Raw genomic sequence first — 17956 nt, forward strand, 5'->3', positions numbered from 1 at the left:
CTGTGATTCCACAGCTCAGGACTGAATTTTTTTTGAGGGCAAATTAATAATGGGTGTTTTCCAAAAAGAAAAATGTGTTACTTTTCAAACAAATCAACTCCTCTGCAAGTAAAAAATCCCCAGGGATTTGGCAGGTGATGTTCCCTTATCCTTCAATACACTGGCATCCTTCCTGCCTTCTTCAGTCTGTAATATGTATGGACCAAGTAACCTACATGATGACCTTTACAAATGGGCCCTTTGTTGTGTTTGAATGGGTAGCACAAGTCAAGGTTCCATTGTATACCGTAACAACAATATTGTACAATGAAGAACTATGAATGACTTGGCTATTCTCAGCAATACAATGATTCACAAGCTGACATTACAAATGCAGGAATCAATTTGTGACTAAGTCACTTGTTCAGTTCATGGTTCTCCTCTCGGTTGTTTAGTTGAATTTACAACATCAAAAAGTAAAGTACTCTCAGTCGTTGCTAAGTGCAGTCTCATTAATAAATAGTGCCTCTAGTAAATTAGTTTATTTTTCTGCTTTTTAAAAGCATCATCAATAACCACCTGCTTTCTCTGTACTATCCCTGTACTTCTCCCAAGAGAATGGAGCTCCACCAGAACAGAGACCTTCATTGTTTGTATTGCTGCAAAGCACCCAGGCCAAATGGCTGAACGATAAGAATGTTATCTTATATTTGCATAGACTATTACAGTTTACAAAGCACTTTGAAACAAAGCCTCATTCACTTCTCACAACAACCTTGTAAGCTACATAGGAAAAGTATGTTATTGGGCCTTATTTTGTGGTTGTTCAGTTGTTTTAGTTGTGTCCATCCTCATTTGGGGTTTTATTGGCAAAGTTACTGGAGGGGTTTACCATTTCCTTCTCCAGCTCATTTTATAGATGAGGAAACTGAGGCAGATAGGGTTAAGTGACTTATCCAAGATCACATGACTAGTTAAGTGTCTGAGGCTGGATTTGAACTCAAATCTTTCTGACTCCAGGCCTAGAGCTCTATCCACTGAACCAGAAATGCCTTTCTGTGCATCTTTCTCACCTTAGGGACTCTCATAACTAGTAAATAGGATTGATCAAATGTCCAGGGCTTCCAGTTCATTGGCATGAAGGCAGAGTTGCAAGGCTGCCAACTAGTTGGGATCACTAATCAAATCTGAGTGAAGAATGCACAATCCATAGAAAATGACCTCTCTTCTGTTAACTTTATTGACTCTAGGGACTTACCAAGACTGTTGTTAATGTTGAAGCTTCTTCTGCAGGAGTTTGGGTGCCACGATAACAGGCATTTATATAGGCCTTAGAGATTTACAAAGTGTTGTACATAACAAGATTTTACATGACTATGACAACGACCCTTTGAAGTAAGCACCATAGATACTATCTACATTTTACAGATGAGAAAACTCACAGGCTCATAGATTTGGAACTAGAAGGGACAGATGAAGAAACTGAGGCTTAAAGAAGTTAAGTGACTTGCCCAGGGTCACGCAACTAGTAAGTGTCTGAAGCAGGATTTGAACTCAGGCCTTTCTGACTTGAGAGCTCAAAGGTTATATGGTTTGCCCAGGGTCACAAAGCTGGTGTCATAGGTGATTAGATGAATCATAGGTCCCTTAGCAAGAATCATAGATGTCCTTCGTTCTTGAGAGGGTCTAAATGATGACACTATGTTAGGGTCAAGGTACAGTGTGGCCGACTGCGGCTAATCAAACCAATGTGAGCTTGGAAGAGCTACTGCAATTCTGCTTTGCTCCCTACTAGCCTTGCCACTCTGCCATCATGCCAAAGAACTGGAAGCCCTGGACATTTGATCAATGCTATTTACTAGTTGTGAGAGTCCCTAAGGTGAGAAAGACGCACAGAAAGACATTTCTGGTTCAGGGGATAGAGCTCTAGGCCTGGAGTCAGAAAGATTTGAGTTTAAATCCAGCCTCAGACACTTACTAGTCATGTGATCTTGGACAAGTCACTTAACTCTGTCTGCCTCAGTTTCCTCATCTATAAAATTAGCTGGAGAAGGAAATGGTAAACCCCTCCAGTATCCTTGCCAAGAAAACTCCAAATGGGGTCATGAATAGTTGGCACAGTGCCTTCTTTGATGTAGGTACAGCATGCTGTGTGGTCCTGTGCCAGTCTTCCAGGTCTCAATCAATTCCAAAGCTCTTCAGAGAAACCTTGAGAGTGTCCTTGAGGACTAGAATCATAGGTGAAATCAAAGGGTGTTTGGAACATCTTTTGATTCCAAGCCAAGCACACCTTCTTCCATCATACAGTTGAATAACTCTACAAACTGTTCTATAAACAACTATGTACAAACAAGCTGTATATAGGACAAATTGGAAATAATTAACATATGGAAGACCTTAAGAAAGTCTGCATTCTTTGAGGAATAGGAAGCCCATAAATCAGCAGAAATACCCTGTTAGAGACAGGCCTAACACCGGTACTCATATTAGGACACAGTGAGACACAGTCAAGTCATTGAACAATTAATAAAATGTGGTTACTTTGCCCTAATATGGCAAGGATATGCAGCAAGCATACAATAGCACTTGTGTCTCTGGATGTTTCCCTCCTCATCTTTGTAGGAAATTAAATCTGGTCCACAAAGCAGGCTAACGTGATTCATAGCTGGAGAGTATTCCCCAAATGGGTAGAACTTTTTGTTTCTTTAGGTAACCAGAAAAAGTTACACCAAAGGAGGCAGGGGCCAATCAAGTCCCAGGCATAGCTTCATTGTCCTTTTTTGTTTTAGCTCTAATGTATTTCATTTGTTTCAAGTATTTCCCAATTACATTTTTAAAAAATTAACATTCACTTAAAAAATTGAGTTCTAAAATATGTTTAATATGATTGTACAAGTATATCCTATATCAGATTGCTTGCCATCTTGAGGAAGGGGGGGAGGGAGGAGGGAAAAAATTTGGAACTCAAAATCTTATAAAAGTGAATGTTAAAAACTATCTTTACATGTAATTGGAAAAAATAAAATACTTTAAGTGGGAAAAAAGAAAAAAACTTGAGCTCCAAATTCTCTCCCTCCCTCTTGCCTTTCTCTTGTCTCTTGAGAAGGCAAGTAATATGATATCTATGATCCATGTGAAATCATGCAAAACATTTCCATATTAGCCATGTTGCAAAAGAAAACACATAAACACAAAAACAAGAAAAATAAAGAAAGTGAAAAAAGTAATAAAGTAAAAAAAAAGTAAGCTTGGTTACCTTTTAAGGACAACTAACATCTATTATATGGAAATAGGGAATCCTTGCTCCTATCACAGATGCTCATCCTTATTTATGGAAACAGAACTATGCTTCATTTTCAGACAGCCTTGGTGTTATCTGTTTCTGAATGTGGCCCAAACAACCAATTTGTGACAAGGAGACCTCAGTATCCTGTTTGTACGTAACTTCTGTAAGGTTTGGCAGCTGTTGGCGGAGTTCTGCCTCAAAAAGAGCATCAAGTATTTTCATGCAAAGCAGCACTGCTGAATGCCAAAGTTGTCTGGCCATTGGTGCTGTTTGCTAACATTTCAAAGCCCCCATTGCTTGAAGTCATAATTTAATACACTATTATAGTTTTACTCTGTGTGTCTTGCTTGCTGTCCCTCCATTCTAGGTCATCTTATAGAAGATGTTTGGGTTATCCTGCTGTCTCTAATTCTCATGGCTTTTTTTCTTCTTTTTTTGGTGAACTGTGTTATAAAAAGAGTCATTTCTATGCCAATAGAATGTTTTAGCCTCTGATCAAATTTGTCCTTTATGGAGAAACTGCATTGAACCCCCTGCTTTTCATCATTTTTCCTTTCTCAAATCTACACGTCTGGGTTAGGGAGCAACCCCTTGGACATTGAGACTATATAAGATACACTTCAAGTCTTAGTTTATTTGAAATTTATAGATATTCTTGACACATGGGAACACAAATTGAGCATTCTTTGACACTTTTCCCATGGATATGACTTTTGCTAATGCACCAGTTAAAGAAATTTGATCATATACTTAGAAGAAAGGGCTGGAGAGGATCAGGAGACAAGGAGGTCATATCTTGCCTCTAGCACTTACCTGTTTAACTATAGACAAATCACTAAAACTCTCTATCGGTCTGCTGATTTCTAAAGTGGGAACACGACCTGTAGTACTTTCCTCATAAGATCATTTGATGGTCCAGATAGGGTACATAAAACCCTATGTGCCCATGGGCAAAGTCAGAAGAAGAGTATGCTTATAAATGCTTATGCACTGAATTGTGTGGTGGCATCACAGGGCATGCCCAAAGGAAGAGTTAATATGAAAATTGCTTGTCTGGACTTTAGCCTGCAGAAAACAAAAATGAAGCTTGATGCACAAGTATTCATTATGGACCCAGAAAAACTGGATCAAATTAGAAAGAGTGAATCAGATATCATGAAGGAGATAATTCAAAAAATACTGGCCACTGGTACCAACGTTATTCTAACAACTGGTGGAATTGATGATATGTGTCTAAAGTACTTTGTTGAGTCTTCAATTATAACAGCCTGAAGAGTTTTAAAAAGGGACCTTAAGCAAATTGCTAAAGCATCTGGAGCAACCACTTTGTCAACGCTAGCTAATCTGGAAGGTGAAGAAAGTTTTGAAGCTCCAATGTTGGGACAAACAGAAGAGAGGATTTGTGATGATGAGCTAATTTTAATCAAAAACACTAGAGCTCAGACATCTGCCCCAATTATCTTACAAATGACTCCATGTGTGATGAGATGGAGTACTGATGTTCTTTGTGTGGTTGAGGGTCCCAGAGTCAAAGTCTGGAGTGCCAGGTCGTGGTGCTGTAGAAGCAGCCCTTTCCAGTTATCTGGAGAATTATACAACCAGCATGGGATCATGGGAACAACTTGCTATTGCAGAATTTGCTGGATCTTCTGTCATTATTCCCAACACATTGGCAGTTAATGCTGCCCAAGACTGTAGATTTGGTTGCCAAGTTAAGAGCTTTTCCTAATGAGTGCAAGAACCTAAAATGGATTGGCCTTGACTTAATCGATGACAAAACTGGAGACAACAGGCAAAGTGGTATGTTTGAACCTACCATGGTTAAAGTTAAGAGTCTGACATTTGCTACAATTACTGTTCTTTGAATCGATGACCTCAATAAGTTACATCTAGAAAGTAAAGATGATAAAAGAGGAGGAGAAAGAAATTATGAAGATGCAGTTCCCTCTGCGGCTATTGAAGACCGATCTGATTTTCTTTATAACAATGTTACTGATTAATTTCGTCCTGTACCATTTTGTCTTGTACTTAGTGTATAAACATAAAAAATACAACAACCTTTCATGTTGAATTTTTATAAGGGACATGAAAGAGAAAATAAAACATCTTTCCTCTGGGAGGGAAAAGTTTTGATGCCTTTTCTTTTCTTTCTACCAGATATATTCCAATATATCCTCTCTTACAATAAAAACAAAGAAAAGCAAAACTAACTGCACCAATAGTCCCCTTATTACCCTTCTACTAGGAGGAATTTCACTATCTGGCCCCAGGACCAATATTGGTCATATAATTGGTAAACATACCCATATACATATATAATTATATAATATAATTAATTATATATTAAAATCACATTAATTGTATATAATAGATAAAGTATAATATATATATAAAATTGGTGATATAATGCATTATATTGAATATAACCTGAGTTCAGCTACCTTTCGGCATTTGTTATTATATAGTAGCCATTGTAATGTGGTTGTGTTAGTAGATTCTTATTGTCTTTCTAAGAACTGAAACAGGAGATTTTTATGTATACCTCCCTGCTTAGTCTCCACTCCACCGCAAAGACTTACTTGATTACTTTGTTCCTCATTAATTTCTTTTCTGAATGCTCACAGTAATTAGAGTCATGCCATAGAGCTCAGGAACCAATTAAATAAAATCAGACTTCTTGGGGCAAAGGTCATGACTTTACTTCTAAATCCTACTGCAGCCCTGACCATAGGCATTCATATACTGCTGAATGACTGACCACATGCTAGAGAAGGCAGTTTATGGCTTCTGTCTCTTTCCTCTTCTGCACCGTCCTTTTTTTTTTTTAATTGCTACCCAAGGCTGGTGGTTGTACTTGTCCTTTGTCTCTCAGTTTGATCTGCTTGCCCCCTTGGCCGTAACACTCTTATTTAGCACCCTCTTCCCTATGAGCCTCCTTAATCTGCTTGTTGGTCACCCTAGTCTGGTGTTCTTGATCCTGATTAGCTCCATGACAACATAGGTAACGTCTAAGGTACAAGTTCTAATTTGACTTGGATGTGCCTGATTTCAAAACTAGCCCTCTATTTACTATTCCATGCTGCCTTATGTATTTTCCTGGTATGTGGCTTGCAAGGCTTTGCCCTGTTTTGGTATAGCACAGTTAGGCATAAGAAATTAAATGGGAATTTTGGGGGAGTTTTGTGAAAGCCACAGATGACACAGAGCCTATGACCAAATAACTAACCCAAATTTTACAGTAAGGCACTGTAAACACCCCATAAAAGAAAAAGAAAAAATTCAGACTTCTTCTCTGGTACAAAGGGAAGGCCAAAAAGTTTTTCACGGATTCTCCAGATTGCAGGGGCACCCTACCCCTAACTGCTGGGTTTATCACCACTAAGGGGCCAGGACACCAATCATTAGAGTGGCTATCTCCTACAGGAGCACCTTAGAGAGAAAATGTCCCAAGGCAAGGAAAAAAAGTCCAGAGTATAATGTGGTGGAGGCTGCAAAGGAGCAGGTATTAAGAGTCTGAAGTTACTGTTTTGTGGGGTCCAGAATATATAACTCAAAAGGAAAAGCAAATTAAAAGACTCCAATGGCCACAACATATAAAACCATTCAGTGGGAACAGATGACTGGCAAAAGAAGGCATGCAAACCCCTAGTTCTTGGGGGAGTTCTAGAAATAAGCTAAATTCTGCCTTGTCTTTTTAGAGACACCGTCTCCTCCTCAGTCATAGCCCAAGCCAACATAACTAAAGAATAACCATGAAGGTTTTCATTTGCTAGAGACATGAGAAATGGGAATTTTCATGACTTTATAATCAAATGGTTACAGAGCTGGTGAAACAGAAGGTTATGATTTGAAGAAGAGCTACAAACATGGTTCAGGGATTCGGGGGGTCACATCTACTTTGGGGAAATCTGAAATGAGTATAGAAAAGCTGGAATTTTAAGAATCCTGGCTTTTCATGGCCTCATCCACAGATGTGGCTTTGGAAAGATGCCTGGGATTTTGTTCTGGCCATGAGTGCTGTAGAGAAGGAACCTCTGAGCACTCTCCAGTGGTTTAAAACAGGATAAAACCAAGCATTATACCCTGGTGTGCTTCCCAAACTAAAATTTGGCCATCAGATATTTTGAGGCTTGAAATATATTGTTAGAACCCATAAATGCTAGTTCAGTGGGTTAGAATAAATGGAAGTCAGAAATTTCAGAGAAAATAAGCTTGTTTTCATATTGAAGTAACTGCCACACAATATAAACGTTGACCTCTACATGCATAGATATAAAATCATTAATACTTTAAATGAGAAAGTACTGCTGTCATTGAAATTCTCTCAAGGACTTTTCCTCAACTCTCTAAACCCATTATATCATATGAAATACTGTTTTAGAAATGCTGGTCTACAAGATTAAATTACTCTTTAATTTTGAATCAATAGAGTTTTCTTCTGTGAAAAAGAGAGACAAGCATAGAATACTTGCATAATTTGTTGTTGTATTTTGGTTATTTCAGTTGTGTCCAACTCTTCCTGACCCCATTTGGGGTTTTCTTGGCAGAGATACTGGAATGGTTTGCCATTTCCTTCTCCAGCTCATTTTACAGATGAGGAAACTGAGGCAAATAGGGTTAAGTGACTTGCCCAGGTACATATCTAAGGTCACATTTGAACTCAGGTCTTCCTGGAGGTGGGGGAGTAGAGCCAGATAAGGCAAAAAGTCAGGTGAAGGAAAGCATAGGATGAGAAGAGCCAGGAGAAGGGAATGAAAAGGTCCACAGAAAGGTGGGGTGGAGGTGGAGTGCCAGACATCTATTCGTTCTTTTTCTCCACTGCCAATCTCTCTCCCCCATCCTTAAATCAAAGAGACTCCTGGAGGGCACCACCTCTTTCCTTAGCTATCTCTCTGACCCTTTTTTCTAACCCCCCAGACCTTCCCTATTCTTCACTCCCTCATCTCTTATCCTCTCCTTGGCCCTTCCCCCTGACGTCTCACAGGCTCATCCTTACCTCTCCCCCTTCTCTCTGATTTCTCCAGATGGTCCCCACCTTTAGAGATCTCCTTCCTCCCAGAGGGACGGAGCACAGAGCACTGTGAGGGAGGGAGACAACCAGGGCACTAGACCACAGTGAGACCCACAGTATAATTTCAATTCTCCTGTACATCTAAGACCCCCATCTGGCTACACTCACCCCTTGAACTAGATCAGTAAGGTTCACTTTGTACCATCCTTTAATTTGATTGGCTGAAGTTGGCATTACATCTCATAATAATGCAATTTTTTAACCTGAAAAATCCCTTCCTGAATCCATAGTTTGTATAGATTTTGCTAATAAGTAAATGATTATGCAAATACACATAGGACCATAAATTTAGAAACAGAACTCATTTCTCCCTGTCTTTTTTTTTTTTTTTGCAGAGGGAAGGCAGGGCAATTGGGGTTAAGTGACTTGCCCAAGGTGACACAGCTAGTAAGTATGCCAAGTGCCTGAGGTGGAATTGAAATCAGGTCCTCCTGACTCCAGGGCCGGTGCTCTACTCACCGCACCACGTAGCTGCTCCTCTCCCTAACTTTTCTTAATGTCACAGATGAAGAAAAGGAGGCCCCAAATGATAAAGCAGCTTGCCCAAAGGCACACAGGTCGAAATGGCATATTCTCTGATTCCCAAGTCTGTGTCCTCTGTACAGTATCATGCCACCTCTTAGCACAATACAACTTCCCTCTGTGCGTCTCATAAACCAATGAAGCTCACTGGAACATGTAAATGCCCTAAGGTACTCTGTAAATACTTTGATTTATGCTAGGATTTAAGAGATAGTGGAATAAATACTAGTTTTAAATCCTACTTTGACCTCCTTACTAGGTGGGTTATGACTCTGGGCAAAGCATTTAAGATCTCTGAGCCTCAGTTTCTTCCTATGTGAAATCGTGATACCAGTAGCATCTACCTCAAAGAATTGTTACAAGAATCATCTGAAATAAGATATGTAAAGTATGTGGCAGATTTTAAAGTGCTAGATGTTAGCTATTGTGATGACATCCTCTCTTCTTGACTTTCTCTAGCATTTATTGTATGTATTGTTAATTTGGGGCAGATAGTTGGTGCAGCGATAGAGTGCCAGGCCTGAAGTCAGAAAGACTCATCTTCCTGAGTTCAAATCTGGACTCAGACACTTATTAGCTGTGTGACCCTGGGTAAGTCACTTAACTCTGTTTGCCTCAGTTCCTCCTTGGTAAAATGAGCTGGAGAAGGAAATGGCTAAGCACTTCAGCATCTTTGCCAAGAAAACCCCAAATGGGGTCATGAAGAGTTGGACGTGACTGAACAACACCAAATTGTTGATTTGACTTTATTATATGCTATTCTGTGGTTCTATGAATCTTTGCCTCCCTAATTTTATTGTAAACCCCTTATGGGCAGAGATAACATTTTATAATTCCTCGCATCTCTCTTACATTATACAGTTCATTGAAAATACTCAGATTTCCTTAACTATTGGTCACCTGGGAATGATACAGCAAATGTCTCGTTTATAATGATTTCGGAGCATTACATGGCCTGTGACGTCCCTTCCAACTCCAACATTCTGCGATACTGTAATTTCTCACCACAGCCCTGTAAGCTAAGATGATAGGTACTGCCAGTCTTATTTTCAGCATGGAGAAGCAAAAGCTTAGTGAATTGTTCACAGTCATCTAGATAATTTCCGATAATTTCAGCTTTGCAACTAGACTTCTAAGTTTTTTATCTCATTCTTTGCATTTCACACCATGTTGTTGTTACAACATATATTGGTGAAAATCAGATGAAAATTCTAGATCTCATTTTTTGGGGGAGGGAGAGAATGGGAAATTGACTAAAAATGGTAGCACAAGATGGTAAGAGACTAGAATACAACTCTCTATTATTCCTTTATCCTCATTCTAATACTACACTCCATACTCGGGGTGGGGAACCTTCAGCCTCTAGGTCCTCAAGTGTGGCCCTTCCCGGAAGTTTGGATTCCATCAAAGGGCTATACTTGAGAACCTAGAGAGCCACATGTGGCCTCAAGGCTGCATGTTCCCCATCCCTGCTCTATATCCTACTACACTTTGACGTCCCTACAAAGCACAGATTCCCTAATGTCACAGCTCCCCAATTTCAAGAACTAAAACACGAAGAAGTTTGCTATTTTTTCCTCCTTTGTATCCTTAGCTGTTTAGCACAGTACCTGATAAAATGTAGGCTCTTACTTGTGTTTGTCCTTCATTTTAGAAGAGGACCATGACATCAGGAAAATGATGCCATGACTTGCAGTAGACTTTGATTTGAGTGAGGGAGGGCTGTGCAAGGTCACCAGTCTTACCTTCCCCTCCAGAGCCATCAGGCTCTTACTCAATGCAGGTTGATTGGTTAAATCCAATTTGCTTTCCTCAGCCAGGTGAGAGGGATGCAGATGCTACTGAAGCTTTAGGGTAGTTTTTAAGTGTGTCCAGTGGAAGGAAATAAGCATTTTATCAAGTTCTTCTTACGTAGTGTTCCATGTGTTACTGTGTACCAGGCACTTTACCAATCAATATTTGATCCAAACAACCCTGGGAAGTAGGTGCTATCATTATCCCCATTTTACAATTAAGGAAACTGAGTCAAACAGAGGTTAAGTGACTTGTCCAGGATGTCTTCCTGACTCCTGGGCCAGCTAGCAACCTATCTCAAATAAAGTACAAAGTGGTTATTGTCTTTGCTCAGTGGCAGTGGATACGTCTCAGAAAAATGACCGTGAAAGTGCTCTTTGACTGGAGTGCAAGGGAAGCCTTTCTTTCAAGAGGATGCCAACTTAATGTTCCCTGTTTTGCTTTGGGGTTGTTGATTTGAATGAAGTAGGGGGAAGCGGTAGCGTGTGCCGCCTAGTGGGTATAAAGAGTACTTAAGAGGGCAACATTCTGATTCATTGTTAGTTAAACTTGGAAATTCCAAAGGACTTCAAAGAAGCCTGCTCCAAAAGACCTTGCCCACCGGCCGAGATGCCTCTTCTTTTTCCTGGTCGTTAGCCGCTCCCCTCTTCCTTACCCTGCTCCGCCCCGCCCCTTCTCTCTTCTGCTTGCGCTCAGTCCTTCAGTAAGAACAAGCTTATGGTTTCCAATATGAGCAGTGACTAAAGACCATCCCGCTTTCTCAAACGAACCGCATAGCAGACGCGTTGTTACAGAAAGTAATGGATTTGGATGTCAGACGACATCCAGGTGTTTCCTCACCTGAAAATAAGGGAATCGGTCTAATTGATCTCTAAGTCCTATGCTCTGCTTTTTTTTGGTGGTGGGAATAGGGAATGTAATTTATTTTAGGGCTGGAAATAAAAGAAAATGGAAGTGTTTGTGACCCACTCTTTGGGAGTGAAAGTTTTGAGGTATTTGGAAAGGAATCGCCACGATAACTTTGGAGTGTTCCTGTTTGAACAGCGTGTGTCAAGAAGGGATAGTAGATTTTTGGAAAGGGGGGGATGGATACTGGGGGCTTAGCTTGGAAAGGACAGGCTAGATCGTGAGGGCAGGGGCCGTGGTTTCCATGGCTACGGGTATGTGGTAAGGGGCCTGAATCCTGTGGAGACACTGTGAAGAACAGAAAGGAGGGACTTGCCAGCAGTTTGAGCGGACTAGGGGAGGGGGGCGGATCACGTGCGTAAAAGGGGGTGGGACCCAGAAGTTGTTCCAGGTACTATTTGAGTGACTGCAAGAGGGATCCGGGTCTCTGCTCTGGGCTTCTGAACTGCAAGCCTGGCAGTGTCTGAGTGAGAACAGGAAAGCTGTAGGGGTTCGAAGCAAGAGGCGACAGAAGAGAAGCAGCGTCATCAGCTGAGACCCCCAGAGGGAACGAAAAGAAAGTGACAGCCGGAAGACTAGGCTGAGAGGCGATCCCGGGTTGTCTTGTATAGATTTCGGTGCTCTCTTTTCTCTGGTTTAGCGACTGTCTAAGCTGACTATTTTTCTCTTGGAGTGAGATTTTTGTTGCTTGTTTTGCTTTTTTTTTTTTTTTCGTTTTGGGAGGAGGGCAGCGCTGTAAGCGCTAACGTGAGGCCAGAAAGGGACATCCTGAGAGGGGGGCAGAGAGCCCAAGGCACCTGAATAGTAGGGAGGTGGGGATTAGTGGGGGACAGTGCCATTTGTAGACATGGTGAGTGTGACTTCAGTTCCCACCACTGCCGAAGGGCAACCTCAGCAGCCTGAAAGGGAATCCACTACGGACCCCGATGACTCAGCCACCCAAGAACCCGTTAAGATCAAGGTGTCCAGTCTCCGCTGGTTTATCGTCCTGTTGTTCAGCTCCTATTCGCTGTGCAATGCCTTCCAGTGGATCCAGTACGGTGCTGTTAATAACGTCTTCGTGCACTTCTATGGGGTCAGCTCCTTTTCCATTGACTGCTTGTCCATGATTTTCATGGTGACCTACATCCCACTACTCTTCCCCGTGGCTTATCTTCTGGAGAAATATGGCTTACGTACCGTCGCCCTTTTGGGGTCATTCCTTAACTGCTTGGGAGCCTGGGTGAAATTGGGCAGCTTGAAGCCAAATCTCTTTGCCATCACCGTGCTGGGGCAATTTATCTGCGCTGTTGCTCAGGTTTTCATCCTTGGCATGCCCTCCCGCATTGCTGCCGTCTGGTTTAGTGAACGAGAGGTTTCTACAGCCTGCTCCCTGGCTGTCTTTGGTAATCAGGTAAGTACAGAAATGAGTGTCTGGATTTTTTTTTTTTTTTAGTGTGTTTATGTGTGAGAAAAGTATGAGGAAACTGAGGGGAGAATTGGGACCCTTCTCTATTTCACCTAAAGAGTAGTATTGCTCCTGGGAAGGCAAAGTCTCTGGAGTTCTGTCCTGAATTGTGCTGGGTAAAGCCAATAGCTTGTGTCTACCCCCTCCCTAGTAAGCTCTAACACTCTGGCCACTTTCAGACTTTTGACAGTGTAGTAAAGCTATTATAAATATCATACATATATGCACATATACACATATTTGTGTTTATGTGTTTCTGTATCTCTGTTATCATCTCATGTTAGCAATTAGTGTTCTTAGCAGAACAATCCATTCTAGAGTGCCATATCTCATGGCAGGAAGGGGGAATCCTTCAGGATGAATTTTAAAACCTGTAATGGTGATATTTTGTGCACCTTTGCCGACCTTTATACCAAGTTTTTAAAATTTTTTTGTTTTGTGTGTTTTTTGGCAGGGCAATTGGGGTTAAGTGACTTGCCCAAGGTCACAGAGCTAGTACATCAAGTGTCTGAGGTTGGATTTGAACTCAGGTCCTCCTGACTCCAGGGCGGGTGCTCTACTCACTGCACCACCTAGCTGCCCCTATACCAAGTTTTAAACCAGTACGGTGGGAACATCATGTAATTGAAAGCATTTCTGCCACAATTAGTTCACATCTCACATTTCTTGCTATCATAGTTTAATGCAAAAGACTACTAATTTCTCTGCAACTCTAGGTTGTGTAGCTGGACCTGCAGAAATGACAGGGAGAATTGAAACACTTGTTCAGGCCCAGTAAATAAAAAAACAATAACAGAATAAAACTTTTGACTGACCTCTTCAGCTAGCCGAAGAGAAAAATTACATTGACATTTTTTTATGTAGATGGCTTCCTCAATATTTTGGTTCATATTGGGAATTTTCACATTTCACATTTAACATGTGAAATGAACTAGCTAGTAACATCTGAGTCTTCTAGGCTTGTTTTCTCTTGCTTGAGGTTGTCAGTAGAGACTTGTCATTTTTTGTTGGAAATCTTCCACACACTCTTGCTTCCCAAAGGTGAATTCCCATTTTTTCTAGCTCCACTACAAGGTGGAAATTTTGAGCTAAATTTGAATCTTGGACTTTTTATAGTTGAAAGAGACCTTTGAGACCATTTTATCCAATCTCCTCATTTCATAGATGAGTGAACTTGCTTGGTGCCACATAGTTGATTAGTAGCAGAACCAGGACCAGAACCCAAGGGTGTCTTCTGTTTCCAAGTCTGCCCTAATCTACTCCTGAGTTATTAATTTGAATGGAATTTAGAGGAAGTAACCACCTTTAGTAAAACAAAAACCATCCCCCACATTTTTTCCTATGGCTTATGTTCCTTGAAAAATTAAATTGAGCATTTGTTATAAAATCAGATGGATTTTATATTAGAGGTAATTTAAAAATAATTTTGGATGTTGTGTTTATTCTTCATCTCTTCTCTTCCCCTCCCCCCAAGTTTTATGACTGAATTTTAATGGCTCTAAAGCATGATATACATTTTTACCAGTTTTAGCAAGTGGCTCTTTAAAGCTTTCAAACTGGACATGGGGGGTGGGCTTAAATTAGATTTAATTAATCAACAAGCATTTAGTGGTAACCTACTCGTTGTCAGGCACTGCACTAGACAGATGAAGATTTTAAGGAAAAAGAAAATAAACTTCTACTACTTAAGACTCAAGCCACGTTTTTTGTTTCTTGAAATTGGGGAGCCATGGCATTATTAGGGAATACATGCTTTGCGGGGTGTAGGGGTGTGAGGGTGTAGGAAGCTTAGTTTATGCCTGCACTTGGTTTATGCTAGCATGACTAGCAGTCATGATTCAAGTAGAATTAAGGCTTCAAGTTCCATACCTGTTTGAAAAAGGCAGAAGGAATACCCATCTTTGGCCCTCTTAGCTGGTACAAGGAGAAGAGAGAATCTTGCCTTTGTTTTTCCTTTTCACATTAAAGGTCAGACTAACTGTTTGTTTTCTTAAAACCTGTTAGGGGATGTAAATTTAAAAACACATCTTCGAAACTTAAAATCACAGTGTTTATTTATGAAATTCCTCAGAGTTAGGAAATGCTAAGATTCTTATAACAAACTTATTCATGCTCTGAAGCCTTGGTATTTTTACATCCCAAAGTAGTCTGTTTAGTGTTGTCTTTGGGAGTACATTATGTGCTGAGTTAAACATTATGAGCCACTTGGAAGTTTTTCCTTCTCTACTTTGTGAGGTTTGTACTCCCATGTTTTCCCGTTTTCTGAGAGTATCTTGACTGAATAGGTGAGTGATAAAAGTAAAGCACTTTGAGTTATATTTGAGAGAAAGGTATTTGGGGGAATAGTGGAGCCTTAAAAGATAAATTCCACAGACCATTCAGATTATAAGAATGTAATTTGGCTAGCAAAATCTTCATTGGTCCTGCCCACCTTCACCTGTGCAAACCACTCAGCTCTCAACAACCTTTACCTCCTTTTGCTGTTCTCTGCCTGTTTATTTTGAACACTAAACCTTGGAAGGAGAATCAGAATATATGAAATGCCCTTCTTACTTGTCTGTCTATTTCATTACCTATTGCCCTATTAAATCACAGCCTTGAATTACTTTTATGTGAAGTGCCTTGCTCACTTTAAAGTGTTTGATAAATATTATTATTTATTCTTCTCCTTGTATAATTGGACCAAAATTTTTTCATGGCATAGAGGTTACCCTAGGCTCTCAAAAGCCATGCCTGAAGAGTGCAATCTCTGATAGGTTCTAACAATTGGTAGAATCAGATTTAGAACTAGAAGAAAGTAGAAAGAGTTCCTTCCTTTTAGGCTTTCCGCCATCATTTTACAAATGAAGAAATTGAGGCTCAGAGAACTGGAAGGATTGATCCAAGGTCACTCAGGTAATAAGGGGCACAGATGGGATTTGGTTTCATGTATTCTTGATTCCAGACCCAACATTCTTTCCACTGTATTACACTACCTCTAAGATTCAATTCAGTTCATTCAACAAACATTTATTAAGTGCTTACTCTGATCAAGGAAGGTGTCATACTAGGCCCTAGTGATACAAAGACAAGAATGAAATGGTCCTTATCCTTAGGGAGTTTACATTTACAAGCAGAGTATAGGGAAAGCTAGTATGATATGATATTCCTGTATTTTTGTTGTGTTCAGTCATTTTCAGTTACATATGACTTTCTGTGAGTCCATTTGGGGTTTTCTTGGCAAAGATATTGGAGTGGTTTGCCATTTCTTTTTCCAGCTCATTTTACAGATGAGGAACCCAACACCAACAGGGTTAAGTGACTTGCCCAGGGTCACACAGCTAGTAAATGTCGAGGCCAGATCTGAACTCAGGAAGATGAGTCTTCCTGACTCCAGGCCCAGTCCTCTATCCACTGCACCACCTAGCTGCCCATTCCTGTATTAGAGGTCTTAAAAAGTCACAGTTGCATATGAGAAAGCCACATGAAGAACAAAGTTCTAGTCCGATTATCACTGCTGTGCATACACCACAGTGGAAAGGGCAGGCAAGTGGCCTGGTGATAGAGGGTCAGGAAGGCATCTCACAGAGTTCAAATCTGTTCTCAGACACTTCTGGGCAAGTCACTTAATTCTATTTGCCTCAGTTTCCTCATCTGTAAAATGAGCTTTGGATGGCAAACCACTCCAATATCTTTGCCAAGAAAACCCCAAATTGGGTCATGAAGAGTCTGACAGGAATGAAAGTGTTGTACAACAATGAGACGACGAGTGAGGATTTTCATTGTCAGTGTTATCACCAAACAGATCGAGTGTGATAGAATGTATAGAAAATGTTACACAACTCTTAAAGCACTGTGTAATTTTCATGTATTATTGTTATTTAAAATAACATTGTACCAGGTGGGGGTGGGAGGTGGAGGGGATTTAGAGACCAAAATTAAATAAACAGTCCCTGCCCTCGAGGAGCTTATATGCTACCAGAGGAAATAATATACATATGTAAGTATAAATCAAAATAGTTGCCAGGTGATTTCAGGAGTATTGGGGGGAAAGGCATGCTAACTGCAGGATTAAGAACAGTCTTGTGTAGGAAATGGTACAAAATCTGTGCTTTAAAGGAAGCCGGGAATTCTAAAAAATGAGGTGAGAGGAAAGTGTGTTCTAGAAGTAGGGCACAGCCAGTTCAGACAAGATGCGATGTCAATAGCTAAAAAGACCAGTTTGGCTGGATCATTGAATGAATAAATTGGCATAATGTCTCAATAAGCCTGGAAAGATCAGTTGTGAATGCCTTCAAGGGCCAGGGTAGTTTGGTTTTGGTCTTAGAGGCAATAGTGAACCACTGAAGCTTACTGAGCAGGCCATGATATAGTCAGATCTGTGCTTTAGGAAAACCACCTCCGCGGCTGTTTGGGAGCTTTTCTGTAGCCCAGTCAATAATAATTTATTGCGTGCTGACTATGTGCTGGCCAGTGTGCTACAAATACAAAAAGAAATAAGCCTGACTCTTAAGGAGTTTACATTCTATTAGGGGAGACAAGTATAGGTATATATGAAATTAACATAAATATGAAATATGTAAATATGTCACTGAATAAATACCAATAAATAAATATTAAGAGAACACATACAATGTAGAGATGGAGGGAATAGTGAAATGCATCATGTAGGAGATGGTGCTTAAGTTGCCTTTTTGAGAAAAGAGAAATAGTATCAGGTGGACCTGAGGGGAGAATGCATTCCAGGCATAAGGGATGGAGGCAGTAGATGCAGTGTTGAGGAGACTAGGCTGGATCACAGATAAGGTATAATGAGGCTGGAAAGATAAGTTGGGGACAGGTGGTGAACAGTTTTACAAGCTTGGCAGCATAGATTATGTCTTACGCTAGTGGCAATAAGTAATGACTAGAGTGTGCTGAGTATGGTGGAATAACATATAGTACAGTGAGTATAAGGGTAAGTCAGATCTAT

The 17956-nt window shown here is 40.5% G+C and overlaps 1 protein-coding gene and 1 pseudogene across 1 annotated transcript in view; both read left to right on the plus strand.

Moving 5' to 3' along the window:
* The window catches only part of LOC118829878, a 120607-nt pseudogene extending 115342 nt beyond the window's left edge, over positions 1-5265 (plus strand).
* A 7123-nt stretch (positions 5266-12388) lies between these two features.
* FLVCR2 (FLVCR heme transporter 2) overlaps positions 12389-17956 on the plus strand; it is an 85229-nt gene continuing 79661 nt past the window's right edge. Inside the window, exon 1 of the mRNA XM_036735644.1 lies at positions 12389-12951. Coding sequence (XP_036591539.1) covers positions 12406-12951 — 546 coding nt within the window. The 5' untranslated portion in view covers positions 12389-12405. The remainder of the gene's footprint in view (positions 12952-17956) is intronic.

The sequence above is a fragment of the Trichosurus vulpecula genome, chromosome 8 (assembly GCF_011100635.1).
Source record: "Trichosurus vulpecula isolate mTriVul1 chromosome 8, mTriVul1.pri, whole genome shotgun sequence".
NCBI classification, from domain to species: domain Eukaryota; kingdom Metazoa; phylum Chordata; class Mammalia; order Diprotodontia; family Phalangeridae; genus Trichosurus; species Trichosurus vulpecula.